The sequence below is a fragment of the Procambarus clarkii genome, chromosome 61 (genome assembly GCF_040958095.1).
Source record: "Procambarus clarkii isolate CNS0578487 chromosome 61, FALCON_Pclarkii_2.0, whole genome shotgun sequence".
Classification (NCBI taxonomy): Eukaryota; Metazoa; Arthropoda; class Malacostraca; order Decapoda; family Cambaridae; genus Procambarus; species Procambarus clarkii.
The window spans coordinates 15,685,557-15,710,419 of NC_091210.1; the positions used below are offsets into that span (position 1 = coordinate 15,685,557).

Consider the following 24,863-nt stretch of genomic DNA (forward strand, 5'->3'; position numbering starts at 1 on the left):
TCCAATCGAGTTATAGTGTCATACACAGCATGAGAGCGATTATCTGAAGCCCGTTGATCCGAATACTGTATTTGGGTTATCCAGCGATTTTCACGGCCGAATATTTTTTTGGCAAAACTTTGCCATATCCGCAGACAGGCATCGTGACATACCGTATTAATTCCGTACAGCAGTGGCTCGAGGTACGGGGAATGAGAGGTGCTGGGGTGGCAGGTTTCGGGGTAGGGGGTGTAAAACGAGAGGAGAGAGGAAGGACTGCCCAGGGGATTGGGGGCCTATGATCTGTACTGTACTGAACAATTTGGAGGAATGTTGATTGGGGCAATTTGTTCAAAAGGTCAGATGTAACACAAACAAGGAGCAACGGTTTCAAGCTCGACAAGCCACAATGCAGGAATGAGAACAGGAGATGCTTTTTCACCCACAGGGTTATAAACCCCATGGAACTGCCTACCTGCCAAAACCGTAAGTGCCAAAACTCTCTTCAGTTATAATCCAGCTGGAAAAAAAAATCAGCAGGGCAAATGGGGGACCTTTGACAAGCTGCCAGCTGCCTATCCTCATTGAGGCCACAAGTGTGTTAGTTGCTCTCAGGTAAAATTCAGGTAAATAAATAGGGGTATAGTCAAATCATACACAAGATGGTTTGACAAAGTATGTTTTCTGTTTGTTAAAGCTGTAAATATTGTTAAAATGTATTAACTTAGGCTAGGCTGTGCTTGGATCAGTTGTTTGAGGTTGATTTGGGTCAACTTAGCATGGATAAAGTTAGTTACATTTTCAAGTCTGTTGGCAAACCGCAGTGTGTGCAATATGACTTATCCAAATAAACAATAATACTGACAAATATTATTTGCCAATCTAGGGTTGGATACAAACCACATCATGCCATAATAGGGTAATGTAGTATGTTAGGTATTTAGAAATCAACATTCTGCTACCTTAGAGCTAGAACCTAGCTGGTAGATACAGTACTGATATTGGATAATTCATACACAAGACAGTTTGTCAATAGATTTTATGTTGTATCAAAACTCCACCTTGCCTAGCATAATATAGATAAGCTTAATTTAGCAATTAATCAGTTCTTACAATTAAAAACTGAGCTTTAATGAATTTCCTATGGATAATTGAACCATTATTCAATTTGCTACCCCGTAATCCCTCATGACTGCCCGTGAGATACCCACTAAAATAAACACATGTTTGGCAGGTCAGTGCAATGTTATTCATGAAAGTTTTTGCCATTCATTAATGAATAAATAATTCATACGAAATAATTCATTGCCTACCATACTACTTGTGAAGGAGGAAATGTATATGTTTACCTCTCAGAATGTTTGGTAATATGTTTATTTGTGATGTGTGTGTATGTATATATTAACACGTTGTACTGAATGGGGTGAGAATAGCTTGAGCTACCTCATCCCTTTGTGTGTATTTTACCTCAATAAACTTATTTCAATTCATTGCCACTCGCATTACCAAATTCAATACAAGCTCTATAGCTTTAAGTTAGCTTACTGTACACCCCATATACTCATGTCCTAAGTGGTTGTAGAGGAAGTTAAGGTAAGGTAAGGTAAGTTATGATAACACAATTCGTTCTGAAACTAAACCCTAAAACTCGTTTCGTGAAACAAGTTACAGCATTGATGAACTAGTTACAATGTATTAACATACTGTACATACATATATGAAGTCTGTTCACACTTTTCCTCACATATAAATTGATAATAGCTCATATAATCTGATTTATTACGTCTAAAATGAGTAGTTTCATTGTTGCACTTTTCGTCGACGTGTCACTAAAGGAGGCAAGAATGCCCTTTAATAACTCAAATACTTGCTCTCTAAGCCTTATATAACCCTCCCAGATAGCCATATATGCTCACTTTAATGTCAGCAGGTGTGTGAGGAGCCATGGTGGTGCAGGTGTGCCCACTAGTTCAGTAGGGGTCGAACACGTCTGCTCTTGACGCCTCTTGACGCTAAACTACCCAATTTATCCCATCATTTGTTTACATCTGGTATTCCCATTTTCTGTGTTATTTATTCATTCTTACCTATTAAATCCAGGACTACTATTTTCATCATTGAGTTAATGCTTAAAATTGTATCACAAAATTCGATTAACTTCGAATTAATTAACGTCCACGTAAACGCCAAACTACCCAATTTAATCCCCAGTTGTTTACATCTGATATTCCCATTTTCTGTGTTATTTATTCATTATTACCTATTAATCTAATCAGTAAATGCAGGACTACTATTTTCTTCACTGAGTTGATACTTAAAATTGTATCACAAATTTCGATTAACTTCAAATTAGTTGATTAGATAAATGTTTTTTGATAATTAGGCTATAAAACTTGGCATTTACCTGAATTTACCTCACTGTCACAGAGTCACTGTCTCTCTCTAGTGGCCTCCACGGTGACAGGTTAAGACGCTTAATTAAGGAGTTATAGTTTCACTAAACTTTGCAGGGTGACTGGTCTCTGTTAGGGATGGTCATAGACGGGTCCGGATTATTTAAGTTTTCCTGAGTTTCCCTTGACGGGGAAAGGAAGCCGGCGGCTTGTCAAAGGTCCTCCAATTTGTTCTGATGATTTTATCGAGCTGGATCATAAAATTAAGCAGTGCTTTAACATTTACGACTTCAGCGGGTAGGCGGTTCCATAGGTTTATAACCTTGTGGGTGAAAAGCAATCTCATGTTGTCAGTCCTGCATTGTGGCTTGTTTAACTTTGTAGCGAGTATATTATTGGGGGTATATTATACCGTTGCGAGTATATTATACCGTGTGTATATTAGTATATTATACTTCTTCTTTGTGTTATATCTGAACCTAGATTCACGAAGCTCCAAAGTTCCGCCCGAAGCTTCGTAAGGATGCGACTATATAAAATATATATATAAATATAAAAATACTATATATAGTATTTATTTATATATATATACTACAATATGTACCATAGAAGTAATATATATATATATTGATATTACTCTATATTTTATACGTGTGGGAGCCGTCAATTAATTAACCTTTGTTGACAGGTACGGTTCATGGTCTGGCTCAGTGTTGACGTTGAGTCCGTCCTCTGAGGGCCTCGGTGCTGCTGTTGTGAGTGCCTGAGTGCCTGTTGTGAGTGCCTGAGTGCCCCTAGTGAGTGCTTGACTTGAGTGGAGGAGGGAAGATGGGTAGCTATAATGAGGGGGGGGGGGTTTAATTTCCGCATGTGTTGAGACGTTTGGTGTATGTGACTTGTTCTTAGAGCATGTCTTGAGTGCCTTTATTTCCTACTTGTATGTACTCGTCTAGTTCCACTTAGTGTGTGTGTGGGGTGGGATTGAGTACACAGAACTGGTACTGAAGATTCATTTGATTAATGAAAGGCTTTGTGTTAATTTAAGATGGTAATCACCTATTGTGACTGAAGTTCTTATACGGGAACGCCCACATTTTAATATATGGGTCTCGGTAGTACGGTTTTTTCTCCACTCTTGAGAATTCCAAGGATGGGACGAGTACTTGGGAGGCATTTCCTATCACGTAATGCGTCTGTTCACCTAGGTACCCCAGGAGTTAGTCCTGGCTTGTGGGATTATATCCTAGAGAGGGTTAGTAGTTCAACCTTAGGGGTGTGAGCGAGATAAAAGATACACTGGCTGCCTGTCCCCCAATACAGTGAATTAATATTAAATATTACTGTACCTGCCTTATTTTTTTTGTATTTATATATACAAGAGTTGTTACATTTCTGTAAAGCCATTAGCAAGCATAGCGTTTCGGGCAGGTCCTTAACTCTAATTTTTTCCCGGAATACGACCCGCCAAATTGTTTAACAACCAGGTACAAATTCGCTGCCGGGCGAACAGAAGCTACAGTTAAGGGTTGGTGCTCAATCAAACCTAACCTAACCTAGTCTAGTCTAATAAAATTTAGTTTTTAACAATTACAAATCAGCTTTGTTGAAATGCCTGCGTTCAATTTGGCAGAATTGCTCTTGTCATTCTTCGTCTCCCCCTCTTCTGTGTGGTGTACAGTGTGTAAGCGTGCTAGTGGCTGTACAAGAATGTAAGAACTCTTGTGTGTGTGTGTGTGTGTGTGTGTGTGTGTGTGTGTGTAATAGTCAAAATATTGGAAAAAATAATTAAAACTAAATGGGTAGAACACCTGGAGAGAAATGATATAATATCAGACAGACAGTATGGTTTTTGATCTGGAAGATCCTGTGTACCGAATTTACTCAGTTTCTATGATCGAGCAACAGAGATATTATAGGAAAGAGATGGTTGGGAAAGAGATTTTTTTTAAGAAGAGGTCATAGATTTAAACTAGCTAAACACAGATGCCGATTTTGTGTGTGTATATATATTCTATTCATTATGGAGTTGTGCTGCTTTGAAATTATTTTTACTGCATGTTCGTTTCCACTGTCTACAGTAATTACATTTTACATGAAAAGGCCTATTACAAAGTAGGCTACACATAGGCTATTTGTTAGAAAATATCTTTTCTTTTTCATACTGAATTTTGTAACTAGCTCATCAAGATTGTAACTTGCTTAGCTAAATGAATTGTGGGGTTCAGTCCCTGAGCCCATTATGTGCCTCTGTAACCCTTTCCACTACTGCCCACAAGATGGGTATGGGGTGCATAATAAATGATCTAAACTAAACTTTTTCATCTGCTTATAAGTGTTAATTGATGTAGTATGAATATTTTGTAGGTTAAAGAGAGCAATGATCTGATGATGATGAAATCTTCGTTTAGAAGTGGTGCCCATCATATCATGATGCACTGTGATATTGTGATTTTATCCCTGTTACTTTGGGGGTTAAGTGCTGCGGAGGCCAGTCGTCTGAAACCCGTTCCTGCTAATACCACAGCTCTTCCTCAAGTAACAGCAGTACATGCAGCTGCAGGTAAGACAGTGGAACTAGTACAGTACACGTGCTGTACTGGGCTGGTATTGTGAACATTAGTTACTGTTCAGTATTTGTACTATGTGTATTGCAAAAAATTGTAGTTTCTATATACTGTATCACATAAATTTTGTTAAATCATTTGCTAATTCTCTCTAACAGTTAAAAAGTTAACTTCTTATATAGGGTTAAGTCTTACCTAAAGTGGTTTTGTCCCAACTACTTGGGCTGGACGGTAGAGCAATAGTCTCGCTTCATGCAGAGCGACAATCAATCCCTGACCGTCCAAGTGGTTGGGCACCATTCCTTTTCCCTGTCCCATCCCAAATCCTTATCCTGATCCTTTCCAAGTGCTATATAGTCATAATGGCTTGGCGGTTTCTCCTGAGAGTTCCCTCCCCTCGTTGAACTTGTAAACAATCTCTTAATTGTTTACATTATGCTAGAAATGCTCTGTGCTTTAGAAACTTTGTACTGTATAGCATAGATTTCTTACCTATTAGTTTCCATCATTTCATGTATCAGATGTCTGTACTTTTATATAAACAAAATATTATTTTGGCTAATACCTGTACTGACGCTGACTTTTGCTTGACACTGCAAACAGACCAATACCATACTCAACAATATTTTCCATTCGTTATTGGGGAATGTTGAGAAATATATGGAATGAACAAATCCACAAGAGCCGTGATGAGGATTCGAACCTACGCCCTTGTGGATTTGTTCATTTGACGCATCACGCTATTGTGATTTTTGTGTATATATGGAATGTTGAAATGTTAATACAAATTTGTATATTCTGCACTGTCTCACAATTCATATTATATTTTCTTAAGCTGTGTGTTAAGACGGCACTATCTCGTCAATTCGTTGAAATGATAAACAGGGTAACTGTGATCATGATGCATTTTGAAAGTATATTACTGTAAAATTCAGCCAGTGACCTTCATATTCTCTTTATAATATATATTGTAAATTTGCTTGGTAGTTGAAAAGGCAAAGAATCTGTTATTCTTTAATACGTACAAATTTATTTTTGTTGTAGTTTGTGCTGTTATGGACATTTTCTATATCATCCCAACAGGAAATTGGAGTAGGCCTTATATTGATCATACAGACATCGATGATGGCGATTATCATCAGTTTCGTACAGTGGAAAATGGCTCCCTAAAGGATAATTTGATTAAGGTTCAACACTTCTTTCTATGGACACGGTAAGTTCAGTACTAAGAATAATGAATAAAAATTTGTGTTCTTTTCCAACAAACATGTCACCTTTTTTTTTTTTTATACAAAATCTATAAAACTAAAATAAGTGTATTTTATTTTGTACTCTTCTTTCCATCTTTTTCCTTTCTGCATAGCAAAACTTCTGGAAATGATTCGCAAGAAGATCTGGACCCCACCAAAGTCAATACTATAATAGAGAGTAGCTTTCGTCCACGCAAGACGTATATTATCATCCATGGATTTCTTGGCTGGGGGACTGAGCCGTGGATTCTTTCCTTGAAAGACAGTGAGTAATATATCTATAGTTTTTGTCATATGATATATCTGAAACTAGTAAAAACTAACCTTAAACACCTGCATTGCTAAATACAACAAACCAATATAATAATATCTTGGTGGTGCCCAAGGAATGAACCACTGAACATAGGGGGAGCTGTTACTGGTTTTCATTCATACCAAAAACCATTAAAAAAATGCAACCAAATGGTGACAACACCATTAGTGTGTGTGCTGATGCATTATATACTACTATATACCTGTCTCTACCTGACAACTGGGTGGACAGCGCTTCCAATTCGTAGTCCTGAGGTTCCGGGTTCAATCCCCAGTGGAGGCGGAGACAAATGGGCAAAATGTTCCTTTCACCCTGATGCCCCTGTTACCTAGCAGTACATAGGTACCTGGGAGTTAGACAGCTTCTACGGGCTGCTTCCTGGGGGGCGTGTAACAAAAAGGAGGCCTGATCGAGGACCGGGCCGCGGGGACGCTAAGCCTCCGAAATCATCTCAAGATACAGAAACAACAACTCTCACACACTCGTTGGTTCCTATGATACAAGCCTCTGAACATTTTGGTGCTGATGCTGGTGCTTGGACAATTGCCACATTGTTTCTTGGCCATGTTGATTTTGGACCTGTGGGTTCCAAATCTTTTAGTTGCACCATAGGAATATTGCATGATAGTATTAATACTTTTTGTTATATTGATCATAATATGCTTATTTATACTGCTGAAATTCCTTACAAATGGTAATATTACTTCCTTGCCAAACATCTAGATACAGATGTCTGAACATTTTGCTAGCACTGTATATTCAGCCACGTACTAATCTAAATTCAGTTAATATTTTAGTACTGTACAATATTGCATTTCCAGGCTAAGTTTGGTTAAAAAAAATTAAAAATATTTATTCCTTATTATTCAGGTAATTTTTTATTTTGTTCTGAATCTGAGTTTTGAGTCATTTTGCCTGTCTTGATCATCTTCATCCAGAAGATGATTTGATTTGATTTGAGAAGTGGGAGTTTTGCTTGTTTTGTCTTGTGGGGCATTTACTTTCTTTACAGCCCTCTTCTTCCTTTCTGGCAAAGAATGAGATGGCTGGTTTCCAGACGTGCTTAAGTTTCCAGAGGTTTCCATTGAGGTGATGAATGAGATGGCTGGTTTCCAGAAGTGAGGAGTTGAGGAGGAGTGTGCATTTCCCAGGTGGTGCGCTGGTGGAGCCTACGGAGAGAACTGCTTCACAACCAGGTGGTTTGTTCATCTCGGGTTCATTGTTTAGTTTTCTGTGCTTTGTTTACTTTGCTGTTTGTATGTGTCGGCTCATCCACCTTTCTGGTGGCCTTATCTTGATTAGGGTGATCTAAGATCCCCTTCCCCCTTGTTCCTCTTTAGAAGGGGGCCAGGTTTTGACCTCTGGTTCTCAGTGGGTTTACAAGCACTTCCAAATGTTTGGCAGGAATTAAATTAAGTAGACTATTCAAGTTTAGTATACCTGAAGTGGGTTCCAGGAGTTCTTTTGCTCCCCAAGCCTGGCCTGAGACCAGGCTTAAGTGGTGATAACTTGGTATAACAGGCTGTAGCTATCGGTAAAGAGCCACCAAGGACCCATGAAAAACTAACCATTTCACCTTCACTCGCGGGATGGATATTTTTATTAATTTAGTAAATCTCTCTACAGAGGCCCACACAAGTTCCCCCCGCCCCCCCTCTTACTATAATTACTGTACAGTAGTTTATTAGGGATCACAAACCCAATGTGTGGGGAGTTGGGGAAAAGAAAGTTTAGTCACATAATGGATTCAGGAACTGGTCTTCAATGTTCTTTAAGGAACCATCTCCAGCAATACCCTTCACTGGTCGATACGGCAACAGCCTTGTTTCTTGTGGGGTCAGTGTTCGATCCCTGATGGTCCGTGTGCTAGGGCACCATTCCTTCAGTGTCATTTTTTCCCAGCTCTTAGTCTGTCCCTATATCCATTACAAATGCTTTATATTGTCATGCTGGCTTAGTGCTCTCTTCTCATACCTACCTTACCTCATAGGTACTTGTGTGTACAAACAATATACGTGCATTCCTTGAACAAAATATTTCATATGATTTTTATAGGGAATTTTTTTTTTACTTGACAGAGCTTTTGGACGTCTTGGATTGTAATGTAATATCAGTCGAATGGCCAGCAGGACAAGGTTGGATGTTACTAACGTATTATACTGCTGTTAGTCGGGTTCCCAGCGTGGCTAAGGACACAACTCTTTTGATTAAAAGTTTAGCCGCTCACAAGGCCTTGCATCTGAAAGATGTACACTTTATAGGGCATTCCTTGGGTGCTCATGTTGCTGGAATAGCATCAAAGCCTTACGGTGGCAAAATTGGACGTATTACAGGTATGTATATAGCATTTTTTTTATTTGTGTAAATATACGGTGTACTTACAGAAATGTACAATATAGCTATGACTCACTTATTTCATGTTAATTATGTAGTATGAAATATTTGAGAGGTAACATAGTCTTCAATAATGTATGCTATGTAGTCTTCCTGGCTTGGTACCTTGTTTTTTATAATTACATCACTTTGTGTCACTTAAAGTGACACAAAGTGGTCACTTAAAGGTAAGTGGAAATTCATGGGTTGAAGTTTTTGGATGGGAGTGGTAGAATAAGCAAAGATCCTGTATAGTTGCACCTGTCAGTCCTATTGTTATTAGAAATTGAGATTTCGTGTTTTATAATTGAGAAGTTTTATTAGTTGATTAGTTTATGCAGGTGCATAATCGTTTCATTTTCTTGGGCTTGTATTTTGACATTGGTTCGTCCAACTTGCTAACTTCAGGTATGATTGTCATGTAAATAGTGTCCAGTGATTGGAACTGAACCACTAACTTCTGAATGTAAATGTGAGTAATCACTCATTGTTTAATGCAAGAATTCTTAACCGTTTTAGAATTATAGAACCACCAATGCGTTAATCAGTACATTCCCATACCCCCTTTCACCAGTCTCAGTCCCCAATGGACTACCTAATATGTCCCCCATACCTCCTTTCCCAGACTGATGAAATCACCATCACCCACCAGTCCTATTAGGTACCAGTGTGAATTTAAAAGATGTCAAGACCTTGGGTTTATTGACCAGTCCACAGCTGGACCATTCTCAAGTCGATTGTGAATGGTCCAGGACGGACCGAAACGTTGTCGTCCCTTCATTTTCTAGTGTGCGGATTGGTCAACATACATCAGCCACATTATTGTGACTCATTGCCGGCACCTTGGGTTTACTTCACGTTTGGAGAGCTACCAAAAGAGCAGCTGAAATTAAATTGTAAAAATTTTATCATATTTATGGCAAATCACAAATACACAAGTTAGCTACAACTAGTGAGATTTTTGCTGTTTTCGTGCAAAATCAAAATGTGGAACTGCTTTAATCCATAGTTATAATGGTGATAATTAAGTCTTATACTGGGTACCCCAGTTAAGAACCCCCTGCTTCAGTGTCATCAAAGCTGGCTTATAAAGTGCCTAAATTTTAAATTGGAAGTCAGTAGTTCGATACTACACGGCCTGATATACAGCATTTGCATTTATTGCTGCTTGTGTTTTAAGAATTTGTAGCTGCACATTGTGTTTGCTGGTCTACAAGGTGGCTTTAGTGAAATAACCTTAAATTGTAGTCAGCGTGTGACTATGGAATGAGTATAAATGTGAATAATCACTCTCTCTTTTATTGTGGCTGGCATATAAGGTACCTAACTTCCAGTCAGTTAGGTACCAATAGTATTTCTCAGCCCCACATAGTCTGGATAAGATTGGCATGGTAGCTTCCTACTGACCCATCTGGGCTGGATTTTTAGGTGATGGAGCATTTGCTGTATGTTTCGTGTATACAGTATATAGTAAAATAGTTTAATTACATTATAACAGTATTGTTGTAATTACTTACGTTAATGTCTTAAATACAAAGCTGACTGAAAAGGAAATTTAACCTCGTATTTGTTACTAAAATTAGGTACATACTCATTTTCATTTGCAGTAATTTTTGAATAATTAAGCAAAATAATTTAAGCATTGCTATTTATATTTTATTTATACCTGTCTAGATTAGCACTGTGAACAAATTTGTTTCATTACACAGGTTTGGACCCAGCAGGCTTAACGTATCGCAACGTTCCTGCAGAACAGCGTATTGATTCTTCAGATGCTGATTATGTGGATATTCTGCATACTAATGGCTGCTACAACTTTTGGGACCCATGGAGGGTTTGTGTTCTCAGACATTTCTAGGCATAGAGCACTCATTTGCTTCATAGGTAATAATCCCAGCTCTTTCTGGACATGGCAAATTTCCTCTTGGGGCAGTGAGATTTTCTATCTACCACTCGTCACCAGGCAGCAGTTGTTTTAGCGTAAATATTCTATTGGCCACCTTCTTGCTTTCTTCTAGGGTCCATACACCCTTGTGAACACTAACTTATTGATCTTTTATTTGATATGTAATTAACTTGTAAAAGTTGGTTCATTCTGACACTGCTTGGTCTCTTCTGTAATAAGCTTATGCTTTATTTACCACTTCATATGCATGTGTGTGTATACAGTATCATTGCATGTCCCTAGAACTTGCCAAAATGTGTGAGCAGAATTTTCCTTCTCTGGTTCAGGTTTTTAGTGCATTCAGTTTAGGTTTCTCCTTTTGAGCTGCTGCTCCCTCTCTCTCTAGTGCCCAGGGATTTTATTCGGAGCCAAGGCATTTAAATGGTGCACAAACTGTTCAGCTTCAGTCGATCATTTAATAATTTGTGTGCATTGATGCATTATTTAGCTTTAAGAGGTTTGCTTGATACCTGCTTGATGGGGTTTTGGGAGTTCTTCTACTCCACAAGCCCGGCCCGGGCCAGGCTTGACTAGCTTATTGGTGCTCTCACATTTCCTTGCCTATGTTTAGATTTACTGTAAGCACAAGTCTTACAACAGGGTACTCTTTTCAGACTTGATCTGTGGAGAGTCATCCTGAGGATCCAATAAATTCTTACTTAGTTTGGTTTCCACAACATTTTATTATTAAATTATTACTATTATTAAATTATTATTAAATATTCAAGTAAAGAAATTTCAAATACAGTAATTTGATAGTTTTTGTTTTATTAATACTGTATTTACTACTTATGGTACTGGGCTCCATTCGAGCAAGGTTGCACTTTACTGTATTTGATCTATGTTGTCATTAATTTTAACTTCGCACAAGTAATTGGTACTACCGTATATCTTTCAAGAAAGATACCGTAAGATTTGGTTCGGTTTATTTTAATTCAATATATTTTTGGACATTACAGTATCTTTCGAATATTTTGTATTTAGCAAGTGCTAAACTTGGCACATGTATAGACACTGTAACTCATTAGCAACTAGTATGGAAATCTTGTTTTCTTATCAATATAGTGGACATGAATTGATCTTGCTTTGTAGTTACCCCGAGATGGTTCCGAGGCTCGGTGTCCCCATGACCTGGTGAGCTGGTTGGTGAGCTGGTTAACCAGACTGTTAGACGGCACACCTTGCAATTCCTCCATATAACTTTAGGGGGCCTGGTAGCCTGGTGGATAGCGCACAGGACTCGTAATTCTGTGGCACGGGTTCGATTCCCGCACCAGGCAGAAACAAATGGGCAAAGTTTCTTTCACCCTGGGAGTTAGTCAGCTCTCGCGGGCTGCTTCCTGGGGTATGTGTGGTGTGAAAAAAAAAATAGTAGTTAGTAAACAGTTGATTGACAGTTGAGAGGCAGGCCAAAAGAGCAAAGCTCAACCCCCCAAACACAACTAAGTAAATACTTGCCATACACATAACTTTGTATTAAATAATGTGTTGGACAAGCTTGCCTTATTAAAACTGCATGCCTATAATATTTTTTACACTATTTTCTGCAATTTATTTTTTATATTATTGAGGATGTCTTGACAGTGATTTAAGTGTATTTTTGGTGTATTCATGCCACGACTCAGTCTCCCAGAACCTTGATTGGGAATCACTGTGGTAAAGACTTAATGTTTGACAAGATGTTGGTATGATACCTGTATTGAATTTTGGATTTCCTTTATAATTTGCTATTCATAGCCTTCTAAAGGAAAAAAAAAGTCCAGTTTGACTCCATTATGCAAAATTGTGTAGCATACTTCTATCAATTACAGGATTGTTATGGTCTCAATGAAAACCTTGGCCATAGTGACTTCTGGCCTAATGGGGGAGAGCACCAACCAGCATGCAGGCAAGCCAATGGTAAGCCCCCTTACTCTGTTGAATACACTTGTAATTATCTAAGTGCACTTACAGTACTTAAGTGTAGGTAAAAGATGAGAGCTATGCTCCTGATGTCCCATCTTCCCAGTTCTGTCATATGATGCTTTGAAAATACTAATGGTTTTGACATCCATCCTATCGCTTGTTCCAACCGTCTACCACTCAGCAAATGTGAATGGTGTGCGATGTGCATGTGGGGACACAGAATATTGTGTTAATTAATGATCCAGTGTGCTAGTATTGAATGTTTCTGGATTTAAAATAAAATACAAATTCTTTTATTGTAGTATATATTCATAGGAGTAATGCAAGTGTAATCACCTAAGTGTAGTTACAGGATGAGAGCTAAGCTCGTGGTGTCCCGTCTTCCCAGTACTCTTTGTCGTATAACACTTTGGAACTACTGACAGTTTTGGCCTCCACCACCACCACCACCTTCTCACTTAGCTTGTTCCAACTGTCTACCACTCTGTTTGCAAAAGAAAACTTTCTAAATGTTTTTTCGGCACCTGTTTCCTTAACTTGAATGTGTTTCCTCTTGTTCGTGATGTCGCTGGTTTAAGGAATTCCTCCTTGTCAATTTGGTCGATTTCTGTTAGAATTTTGTATGAACGAACAAAACAAACAAAAGCAAAAGTAATTTGTGTGTGTAAACGAAGAAGATCAGGATTAATACAAATTAAGATAAAAAAATGGAGGAAATTTAGCTTTCTTTAACCATTAAATTGCTTCTGTAGTCCTCAAGGATAGAGGCCCATGTGCAATTTGCCTGTGGGAGATTTAATATGCTCCATAATGTTCAAAAGTCCTAAAGATATGCACCAGGAAACTGATGTAATTTATAGTGCACAGTTAGACAAATGAAAGTTATTGTATGCATGAGTTAGTATGAATGTAGTGTTATGAGGTGCTATGGCCTCCTAAAATAAACAATTAGCATAAAACTGACAATCTAGAATTTTTACATGTTTGTGTATAGTCCATATCTTTAATTATCATTATATATACAGTATATACATGTATGTATGTATGTTTACATTTTTATTTAATACTTTTTTTGGTATTTGCAGGTGAATATGGTTGTGACCATATGATGGCTTACAAATATTTTCTAGAAAGTCTTGACTATGGGATTGACAGTACATTATTCTTGGCAAGGAATTGCTCTAATTGGAATGACTATGAAGAAGGCTTTTGCTCGTGTGGGGAAAATGCTCAGTATATGGGTTTCTTTGTCGACACCAGGTAATGTTTGTGCAATATTTGTTTATTAAAATGCTTGTATAATTTCCTAATTGTAATTATGAGAGAGTACCGTAAAAGTCTAATGGGCGTCAGGTTATGAAAGGTGCTAATGTAAACATGTAGATTTGATGGCTTGTGAAGACTGCAATTTCAAACCTGTCGGAAAATTCTCCAAACCTACTTCATTTCTTTTTCACCTTGACATTTAATAATTTCCGTATAGACCTCATCGTACCTGCAGATTACCCACATTTCAACCTCACTGATGTACTCATCTCTCCCCGGTATTATAGTTGGGTTCGTTCTCGACTCACAATCGGGGATTCCGGGATTGAACCCCAGGTGGGACAGAAATAGTCGGGTCATGTTTCCTATCACCTTATGCTCTCTTCACCTAGCAGTAAATAAGTATGCATGAGTTAGTCAGCTTGTTGTCGGGTTGCATCCTGGAAGGGGGGACCTTAATATAAGCACAAACGTGCATGTGTGTTTAATAGTGTAGTTAGTGTATGAAAGCTATGCTCGTGGTATTCCGTCTTCCCAGTACTCACTGTTATATAACATTTTGAAACAACAGTACTGACGGTTTTGGCCTCACAACTTTCTCACTTGTTCCAACAGTCTAGCACTCCTGATTGCAAAAGAAAGCTTTCTACTATATTTTTGGCACCTTTGTTTCTGTAGCTTGACTCTATGACCTCATGTCCTTGAGGTTGCTGGTTTCAGGAATTCCTCTTTGTCAATTTGGTCAATTTCCATTATTAATTTTGTAAGTGGAGATCATATTGCCTCTTTTTCTTCTATCTTCTAGCTTTGGCATATTTAACGTCTCAGCCTCTCTTCATAACTCCTGTTCATCAGGTCTGGAAGCCATTTTGTAGCATGCCTTTGCACATTTTCCAGTTTATTGATGTGATTCTGTTAATTTATTGTGTTAGGAAGCAGCAACTTTCTAACAAACAGAACCCAGAGTGTAGTACTGTACTCAACATAGTAAAATCTGAATCATCTACCGTGAAAAGCTCAGTCCCTTCAAAGTACTGTGCTTGCTCCGGTACTTTTCCTCATCCTTATATCAGACATAGACAAGGATACTGACTATAGTACTGTATCATCCCTTACAGATGACACTAGAATTTTCATGAGAGGAGACAACATAGAGAACACAGCAAATCTCCAATCCTACATTAATGAAGTCTTTCAGTGGGCCTCGAAAATAACATGTTGTTTAATATGGATATCAAAGCAAAAACCGTATATAAAACAGTCAAACCACACTGTTGATTGAAAAAAGCAATGTAAGAGATTTAGGAGTAATCATATCAGAAGACCTTACTTTTTGTTATGGGGGGTGGGGGGGGGGGGGGCAGGTGGTTGTTGCACTGAGAGGTTCAATAGTGAAAATCACAGGAGTTATTAAAATAGTGGAGATTAGATAGAAGTACAGTACAGTATACACGTGGTGTCCCGTCTCGCTCTAATCTTTGTCGTGTGTTTTTTTTTTTGTAGGTTCTAACGATTTTGGCATTCGCTACCCTCTTGCTTAATTGATTTTATCTGTCTTCTGCTCTATTCACAAAATAATTTATTTATATTTTGTAGCACTTTGTTTTCTTAGTTTGAATCTATGGCCTGTAGTGCTCAAAGTTGTGGATTTTCAAAAATGTGTTTTAAGTGGTTTTAATCTTCACTAAATTTAAAAATAAATAAACTCTACATATTAAGTTAGAATGAATTTTTTTTTATTACAGAGTGGGTGGCATATTTTATTTGGAAACCAATTCAACTTCACCTTACGCTGTGGAGGATGCAATGTGCTCTCCAGGCAATGCCAGTATTTTGAAGATGAAAAGAATTCTCTTGATCATGGGCACAGTACTTTCTTTCATTGGAGTTTCTGGAGGCATTCTTGCTGTAGGGATTGCCATGAGCAGGAAGAGGCGTCGTCAGGCACTGGGCAGCGGCTTGCTGACAAATGAGGAAGTGCAAGGTATTGACGATGCGTGTCAGGAGGACGTTAAGGAGAATGTTCAGTGTAATACTGAGCTCCCTGATTCACATGTCTCTCAGGAGAATGTTCAGTGTAATATTGAATCACCCTAATTCATATGCGTGTTACTTACACCGAGCGTTTTCATATTTCTATGCAATTTTAGCTTTAATAAATTTTTACACCTTAATAATAAAGAATTCTTAATATTGAAGAATAAATCCACAGGAGCCGTGATGAGGGTTCGAACCTATGCACCGAGTGTTCCCAGATGTGCTTTAGTCAACTGTATCACGATTGTACCAACTGTTGCGCACATAGATTTGAACCCTCATCGAGACACCTGTGGATTTATTCTTTGATATATCATATTAATGTGATTTCTCTGTGTATTATTATTATTACACCTTTGTTTTCTTGTAATTTGAATCTCCAAATATTTATTTTTAAAATGGTATGGATGTATCGTGTTGATTTTTATCATTAAGATCATTGGGAGTGTGATATAATACTCAAGACTTGTATCTCATATTACTGTACCATTGGAGCTGGCATCCAGTTGTAAATATTATTGCTGATGGAATAGAATATGTTGTTGTATGTACTGTATTGTATTTATATGTAACAAATATTTTACCCTAGGCAATATTATACAAGATTGGGAAGGCAGAGAGACACAGTATAACCTATGTTATACTACCTTGTGAGTGAAACCTATTCTATACTGTATAGTACTGGCATTTTTCTTAATTGGGGTAACTATTAGTTCTACTGCAAGAGATTGTGATAAATAGGTTAATTCTAATCATATGCAATTATATTTTTGAGCCATTTTTGTGTTTAATTTTTCTCATTTAACTACTATCAAAAGCAGACAAAGTTTCCTTTCACTTGACAATGAAATCTGTGTGTGTGTGTGTGTATCTAAAGTGCAACTCAGAATTAGTTCAAGGGGTACAAAGGTTAAGAAACAGCTGTATTCGGCAAGGTTCTCCTGGTAGATATCCATCACATGAAAGATTAACATTTTAAATTTTGCTCATAGTGTGGGGCAAAAAGGGGATATATATTAGTATAAGCAGGATCCTTGACAAAAAGTTGTCCTACAATGTGACAGGCAAGTTTTAATAAATGTCTGGACCATCTGGGCCTTAGGAATGACCTTGAAATATCAGCCAGTATGGTGGATTTAAATAGGTGAATTACCTAAGTGTATTTACAGGATGAGAGCTACGCTCGTGGTGTCCCGTCTTCCCAGCACTCTTTGTCATATAACGCTTTGAAACTACTGACAGTCTTGGCCTCCACCCTTCAAAATTTGACCACTTATAAAAGTGTTATTATTAATGCTAAATACACAGTATTTTTGTATTGAAATGTCAAAATTGCTGGAAAACATGAATTGGTAAGAAAGGCATTCATGTTACTGTAAAGGAAAGGAAGACAAACTTTTTGTTTTATCTTAAATTACATAACCATTTTCTAGGAGTTTAATTTCTTGCTTTTATAATGATTTTCATTGCATTGTGAAAACTTTTATAATCAGGTATAGGGACCACTATTTATATTCTAGCAAATGGGATTACCAGGCAGTGCCTGAATCTCTCTCCTGTACCCTCTTTCTTTCCCCTATCTCCATCTGTCTCCCACCCCACCTTCCCTCTTTTCTTACTTCCCCCCCCCCCTCCTCTCTTGGAAAAATCAATATTCAAAAGCACTGAAAAACTGATACCTATGAAAAACGCACAGTTTCTTTACACTTCTGTAACCCCGCATATATCTTGGAGAGTTGGAGGAAGTTGGTCTCGAGCATCTGGTCTCCAATCTCAGACAGACAGAAGGATACACTCTCTTTAATGACAGATATCGACTCAAAAATTAACAATTGCCAAAATAGATTTTATCATCTAAAAAGTATCTAATGACATTTATTGTATATATGGAAAGAATGTAATAATTTTCTTTAGAAATGTAATAAAAACAAAACAAAAACAAAACAAAAAAGCCTCCTCCCCTGCTATTTTGTTGTACTGTATTTGTTCAGGCAATTTATTCTGTATGTCTTGTGAGTCTAGCCTTATGCTATTTGCCCTATATTCTTACTAAAAAATAATAGGGACAAGTTGACCAGACCACACACTAGAAGGTGAAGGGACAACGACGTTTCGACAGATCAACTTGAGAATGGCCAAGGACGGACCGAAACGTCGTCGTCCCTTCACTTTCTAGTGTGTGGTATGGTCAACACACTTTAGCCACGTTATTGTGACTCATTGCCTGCCTAATAGGGACAATAACATAAATTATTATAATTTTATAAAAAAAGATTGGTAAATTTGTTTATAATTAGTAAAAGAAAATTCAAATTTTAGTGTGTGCCTTATTTAGATCCTCCAAATGTATGGGGCTGCAGCTGAAGGGTTAATATCCTCTATTGAAATTTGTAAGATTATAAAATATTTAGTACGGTACTGGAAAGAATGGTTAAGAATTTCAACATTGTTGTAATTAAAAACCTTGGTGACAAGGCACAGGTATTTGATATGACATCTTTCACAGAATATAGTACAGTATTAATGTTTGCCAAGATTTTGACTACTGTGTTTCCCTACACAGTGTACAGTATTATGAAAGATCTCTCATGCTTGGAAATGATATTCATATTGATTGTCACAATATACTGTGAATTGTAGTGTTGTTAAGTAAATACTAGTGTCGGTAGTTGTACAATCTTTTAGCTAGATTAAATTTTTTGGTTAGGACAGGTTTCATGAAGCTCTCTTATGCCAAAAAATGATTTTTTTTGTCATTGCTTAAATTTTACAGTCCTCTGGTTCATTTGACTACTACAGATTTCAAGATAATTAAAGAAAATGTTTATAAAAAAACATATACTTAGATCCAAAAATACATATTTATCATAAAACTTCAAGATGTAGTTTTCTTCATGATGCTACTGCTGAAATCTAAATACATCTGAAACTACTTTCCATTTATCTTCTTTGGCTGTAATGAGGAATGACTGGTTAAATAGATGCTTGTGTTCTTTGAAGGTGACAAAGCCAGATGTTGTCACCTGGATTGTTGACTGCTCGCCGACAGCTTCCTCTGAAACATTAGAAACAAATCAGGGATGACACTACACTACACTACACACAGAGATCACACTAACGTGATGCATCAAATGAACAAATCCACAAGGGCCGTGACGAGGATTTGTTCATTTAAATCAGGGATGAGAAATGCCACAAGGAAAACTAGGAAGAATGGCCCAAGTTGACATAATATTTGTCCGACTTTAAATTGCGTCAAAAAGTAATCACTTGAACACATTTTTTTTCAGAATGAAGGGCAGTGACTACCAACATAGTACTAATATTTTGCTCTTCAGAAACTTGTTGGAATAACTTACCGTAAGTTCTACTCCATATTTATGTAATGTATTTTAGAACTTAATGTTACAGAATGTTATAACTACATTGTACTATCTTTATAGTAAAATCAAATCTACACAACCTTGGATTTTTATAGTTAGTCCTTATTATTGACCTCTTGCTACAATGTACAAAATAACAGGGTGAGGATAGCTCGAGCTACCTCATCCCTTTGTGTGTGTATTTATGCTTCAATAAACTTACTTGAATGTGCAAAATCCTCTTACTTTTTATATCACTACACACTTAAAAAGATTGTTTACCAAGACAGAATTTACTTTAATACCACATTATTAATATAAAACACTGAAGATCAAAGTGAAAAAAATGAAATTAGTCCTAGATATAAATATGTTATGAGGCAAGAATAATGGCATAGTACTGAAGGAACACAACTAAGTTTGATACTATTTTAAAGGCCAATATATAAGCCTCAATGTAATACCGATACAGAAATGATCCGGGTCAAGCACGTATACTTAACTTCTGTACGTAAAAACTTCAACCAAAAAAATTATGTGACCAAGATCTGAAATGGTAATTTAATTGATATAATGGACTACATAACAATACAGTGGAACCTCGAGTGACGAGCGACTCCAGTTACAAGCATTTTGAGTAACGAGCGAGCCACTCGCAGAAAATTTGTCTCGATTGACGAGCTTTCACTCGATTAACGAGCAAAGCACATGGTGCTTCCTAACGTTCCTGCTGGTTCTCGGACACCTCCAACGACAAAGTAGTACTGTAGTTGTTTCGCAAGACGAGCTTTTCACACGACGAGCTCAGTGCCAGCACGGATTAAATTCGTTAATTGAGGCGCCACTGTCGTTATATCACTGACAATGGAAAGCACAACTTCAAATTCATGCAATTTCTTGAGTCAATGGGTAAACCAATTCAACCTGAGACATGGCTGGTAAGTTTTAGCGCAAGGACAATTTTGTTAAAAGACTTTAACATAAGCATTGTTTTAGTATATATAACAAGTTTTTATAACAATGAATTTGGTAATATGATGGAATAGTAATGCACACCTAATAAATTTTCTTAATTAATATTATAAATAATATAATAATGAATAATAATAATACTGTAATAATTAAAAAAACTGAGGTTTAAAAATATTTATGAAAATCATGCAAAACCTCTACTTGCATAGGAAATGTAGATGTTTATCTCTCAGAATGTTTGGTAATATGTTTATTGTTTGTGATGTGTTTATATGTATGTATTAACACGATGTACTGAACGGGGTGAGAACAGCTTGAGCTACCTCATCCCTTTGTGTGTATTTTACCTCAATAAACTTATTTCAATTTCAATTTCTACTTGCATCTCAGCTCACTTCTAAATCTAAGAATCTTGATGATAATTTGCAATAATACACTTACCACGAACAGGCTGAGAGTCCAAACATGTGATGATATGAAAACTTGTCGGCAAATCCTCATAAAACTTTTGAATGTTTACGTTGCCATCTACGGCAGTGCCATTCCACACCAACTTGCCATCCTCTAAGTATAATTTGGACAACTTATGCCTCATCTGAAAAAGCCACAATGCAGTAACTATTTTTGTTTTATATTCAAGAACAACTTATGCCTCATCTGAAAAAACCACAATGCAGTAACTATTTTTGCTTTATATTCAAGAACAACTTATGCCTCATCTGAAAAAACCACAATGCAGTAACTATTTTTGCTTTATATTCAAGAACAACTTATGCCTCATCTGAAAAAGCCACAATGCAGTAACTATTTTTGCTTTATATTCAAGACAATGTACAAGAAGCTGGAGAGAGAGGAGAGACGTATACAATGTTAGTACGGTTGACTTTCTTCTCGACTCAAAAGTTTACCTCATCTGGTGATGAGGTAAAGTAAAGGCCTAGTAGGATGCAAAGTAGTCATAGTTTGCAAGATTTTTCTCACCAACTTTGAAAAATCTGCCACAATTTTATGTAAAATATTATTATTATTATTATTATTATTTAGGCACAATTTAGAATATGTTCAACATGACTAACATGGATATGGTATTAATCGCAGAAGAACTAATCCAGTCTGAGCGTGTCTTCTTACCTTGTCTACAAATTCATAGTACAACTTCGTAAAGTTCTCAGCGGCTGTACAGGCTGCCAGTATCTTCATCCGGTCCTGCAATATATGGTTAATGTAACTTATAGGATAAATCTGTCAGACAATGTTTTATTTATGAATTGTATATATCACTTAAGAACTAGACCTGCGTGATGGCCAGTGTCACCCAGGTTGTGGCGGCCGGCATCACAGAGTGCATAGTGGACCAGCGTCACCCTGCGTGTGGTGGACCAGCGTCACCCACCGGGTGGTGGACCAGCATCACCCAGCGTGTGGTGGACCAGCGTCACCCAGCACGTGGTGGACCAGCGTCACCCTGCATGTAGTGGACCAGCGTCACCCTGCACGTGGTGGACCAGCGTCACCCAGCACGTGGTGGACCAGCGTCACCCTGCGTGTGGTGGAACAGCGTCACCCAGCGGGTGGTGGACCAGCGTCACCCAGCGGGTGGTGGACCAGCGTCACTCAGTGGGTGGTGGACCAGCATCACCCAGCACGTGGTGGACCAGCGTCACCCTGTGCGTGGTCGACCAGTGTCCCCTAACAATAATGCTTATTGCCCAGTGGGCATCACAGTGGGCACCTCAGTGACACTTGTGTTACAGTGGCACCAAAGAGGCATCTGCAGACCAGTGGGTATCAAAGTAGAACCTGTGGTCCAGTGGTATCAAAGTGACACCTGTTGCCCAGGTGGTATCAAAGTGACACCTGTTGCCCAGTTGGTATCAAAGTGACACCTGTTGCCCAGGTGGTATCAAAGTGACACCTGTTGCCCAGGTGGTATCAAAGTGACACCTGTTGTCCAGGTGGTATCAAAGTGACACCTGATCCCCAGTTGGTATCAAAGTGACACCTGTTGCCCAGTTGGTATCAAAGTGACACCTGTTGCCCAGGTGGTATCAAAGTGACACCTGTTGCCCAGGTGGTATCAAAGTGACACCTGTTGCCCAGGTGGTATCAAAGTGACACCTGTTGCCCAGGTGGTATCAAAGTGACACCTGTTGCCCAGGTGGTATCAAAGTGACACCTGTTGCCCAGTTGGTATCAAAGTGACACCTGTTGCCCAGGTGGTATCAAAGTGACACCTGTTGCCCAGGTGGTATCAAAGTGACACCTGTTGCCCAGTTGGTATCAAAGTGACACCTGTTGCCCAGGTGGTATCAAAGTGACACCTATTGCCCAGGTGGTATCAAAGTGACACCTGTTGCCCAGGTGGTATCAAAGTGACACCTGTTGCCCAGGTGGTATCAAAGTGACACCTATTGCCCAGTTGGTATCAAAGTGACACTATTGCCCAGTTGGTATCAAAGTGACACCTGTTGCCCAGTTGGTATCAAAGTGATGCTTGTTGCCCAGTAATTCCAAGGAATTCAAAGTAGCAAACAAGCATCAATTCATTCAAAGTATCACTCAAGCTCGATGCTTTCAAAGTGTCACTCATGCACAATGCCTTCAAAGTATCATTCAAGCACTAATGCCTTCAAAGTGTCAATCAAGCACTAATGTTTTCAATGAGCCAATCAAGCACCAATGCATTCAAAGCATCACTCAAACACCAATGCTTTCAAAGTGCCACTCAAGTGCCAATGACTTTAAAGTGGTACTCGAGTACTAATGCCTTCAAAGTAATGCCCAAGCACCAATGTTTTCAAAGTAACACTCAAGCACCAATGTATTCAAAGTGTCATTCAAGTACCAATGCTTTCAAAGAAGTACACAAACACCAATGCCTTCAAAGTGGCACTTAAGCACCATTGCCTTCAAAGTGGCACTTAAACACCATTGCCTTCAAAGTGGCACTTAAACACCATTGCCTTCAAAGTGGCACTTAAGCACCATTGCCTTCAAAGTGGCACTTAAGGTGTCCCCGCGGCCCTGTCATCACGCAAATGTCAGGTGTGTACAACTGTCAGCTGTTTACAACTATCAGCTGTGTACAACTGTCAGCTGTTTACAACTATCAGCTGTGTACAACTGTCAGCTGTTTACAACTGTCAGCTGTTTACAACTGTCAGCTGTGCACAACTGTCAGCTGTTTACAACTATCAGCTGTGTACAACTGTCAGCTGTTTACAACTATCAGCTGTGTACAACTATCAGCTGTTTACAACTGTCAGCTGTTTACAACTATCAGCTGTTTACAACTGTCAGCTGTTTACAACTGTCAGCTGTTTACAACTATCAGCTGTTTACAACTATCAGCTGTTTACAACTGTCAGCTGTTTACAACTGTCAGCTGTTTACAACTATCAGCTGTTTACAACTATCAGCTGTTTACAACTGTCAGCTGTGTACAACTGTCAGCTGTTTACAACTGTCAGCTGTTTACAACTATCAGCTGTTTACAACTATCAGCTGTTTACAACTATCAGCTGTTTACAACTGTCAGCTGTTTACAACTATCAGCTGTTTACAACTATCAGCTGTTTACAACTGTCAGCTGTTTACAACTGTCAGCTGTTTACAACTTAATACCAATTAAAGCAGCTGTTATCGTCACGCCATCTTGACAGCTGTAGTGTATGCCAAAAGTATACATGAAGGAGGTATGTATACCGATGTATGACCACTGCAGAGCCGAGGATTTTGATTTTGATTTTGAGTTGTGGTGGAGGAGCCCCATTGAAGGGTCGCAGGTGGAGGCTGCGGTGAGCCGCAGGTAAAATGCGGGTATAGATGGCTCCTGCGGCCACCCCGCGGGGTTTATGGGCGTTCCAGGGGTGGTGAGGATAGTGCCGCCCCTTAGGGCTGGCGTGGGCGGCGGTATGGGCGCCCGGGTGGGCGGCAGGAAGGGTTTAAAGGAGGAGGACAAGCGGCGGCACTCACCGTCTCTGCCGCCATTTCGTGGGGTTTGTTTACTAGTGAACGAGACGCGGCGGGAAGGTTCATTCATCACTGGCTTCTCCCACATTGTTTCGCTTCATTGACACCTCCCCGGCTGCACCTCATGTATCTAGCACCTCCCCGCTGTCAACCCTCCCTCAGACACCTCCTCCTAACGGCGCGTCTTTGCGTCAGCGGCGTTATTATCCTCAAAATTTTTTTTTTTTGGAATTAGCGTAACGCGCGGGAGGTAGATGGCAATCAGCTGGCGAGATGTGACAGTTCTGAGGCACTAACGCATGCCATAGTAATGCTAGTGCGTCCTCTACGCACTTACGCTCTACATCAACCTTACGCCAGGCCATATATACGCATCTACCCTCACTAACCATCACCAACCATCAGCCACATTAACATATTTAACTAAACTAATCAATTAACGCGCCGATCATGCAACTTATACGGCCCTTTAAACCTTCCCCGCATATAATATTATTTTTTTTAAAGTGTCACTTAACGCTCATATATCTAG

The 24,863-nt window shown here is 38.6% G+C and overlaps 3 protein-coding genes across 6 annotated transcripts in view; 1 reads left to right on the forward strand and 2 right to left on the reverse strand.

Moving 5' to 3' along the window:
- The window catches only part of LOC123774371 (proprotein convertase subtilisin/kexin type 7), a 31,742-nt gene extending 29,738 nt beyond the window's left edge, over nt 1–2,004 (reverse strand). The window contains exon 1 of one of the 2 annotated variants that reach the window (XM_069307899.1): nt 1,896–2,002. The gene's annotated coding sequence lies outside the window, so the exon portion shown is untranslated. Of the gene's footprint in view, nt 1–1,895 lie in introns of both variants that reach the window. The other variant, XM_045768563.2, reaches the window with a different exon arrangement.
- A 1,339-nt stretch (nt 2,005–3,343) lies between these two features.
- LOC123774372 (pancreatic triacylglycerol lipase) lies at nt 3,344–18,343 on the forward strand. Its single transcript, XM_069307900.1, has 9 exons — nt 3,344–3,370; nt 4,737–4,932; nt 6,020–6,149; nt 6,300–6,451; nt 8,578–8,832; nt 10,582–10,706; nt 12,629–12,716; nt 13,808–13,982; nt 15,734–18,343. The coding sequence occupies exons 2-9, from the start codon at nt 4,758–4,760 to the stop codon at nt 16,083–16,085; spliced, it is 1,452 nt and encodes a 483-aa protein (XP_069164001.1). The 5' UTR covers nt 3,344–3,370; nt 4,737–4,757; the 3' UTR covers nt 16,086–18,343.
- On the reverse strand, nt 17,948–24,742 carry Nxt1 (NTF2-related export protein 1). 3 transcript variants are annotated; one of them, XM_069307902.1, is made up of 4 exons: nt 24,721–24,742; nt 21,491–21,565; nt 20,801–20,954; nt 17,948–19,080 (listed from the first exon to the last, which is right to left on the reverse strand). In XM_069307902.1, the coding sequence occupies exons 1-4, from the start codon at nt 24,721–24,723 to the stop codon at nt 18,926–18,928; spliced, it is 387 nt and encodes a 128-aa protein (XP_069164003.1). In that variant the 5' UTR covers nt 24,724–24,742; the 3' UTR covers nt 17,948–18,925. The 3 variants fall into 3 exon arrangements, with proteins under 3 accessions (XP_069164003.1, XP_069164002.1, XP_069164004.1); XM_069307901.1 differs by lacking the exon at nt 24,721–24,742 and adding an exon at nt 24,335–24,597; XM_069307903.1 differs by lacking the exon at nt 24,721–24,742 and adding an exon at nt 24,065–24,328.
- Nucleotides 24,743–24,863: the final 121 nt, after the last annotated feature.

Excerpts from the sequence above, each read along its gene's own strand:
- LOC123774372 (XM_069307900.1), top strand. The coding sequence starts at position 4,758 with ATGATGATGAAATCTTCGTTTAGAAGTGGTGCCCATCATATCATGATG. Across the intron at positions 6,150-6,299 it reads CACTTCTTTCTATGGACACG|CAAAACTTCTGGAAATGATT; the intron begins GTAAGTTCAGTA and ends CTTTCTGCATAG. Across the intron at positions 12,717-13,807 it reads AGCATGCAGGCAAGCCAATG|GTGAATATGGTTGTGACCAT; the intron begins GTAAGCCCCCTT and ends TGGTATTTGCAG.
- Nxt1 (XM_069307901.1), bottom strand. The coding sequence starts at position 24,397 with ATGAACCTTCCCGCCGCGTCTCGTTCACTAGTAAACAAACCCCACGAA. Across the intron at positions 20,955-21,490 it reads ACTATGAATTTGTAGACAAG|ATGAGGCATAAGTTGTCCAA; the intron begins GTAAGAAGACAC and ends TGGCTTTTTCAG. Across the intron at positions 19,081-20,800 it reads GGACTCTCAGCCTGTTCGTG|AGGAAGCTGTCGGCGAGCAG; the intron begins GTAAGTGTATTA and ends CTAATGTTTCAG.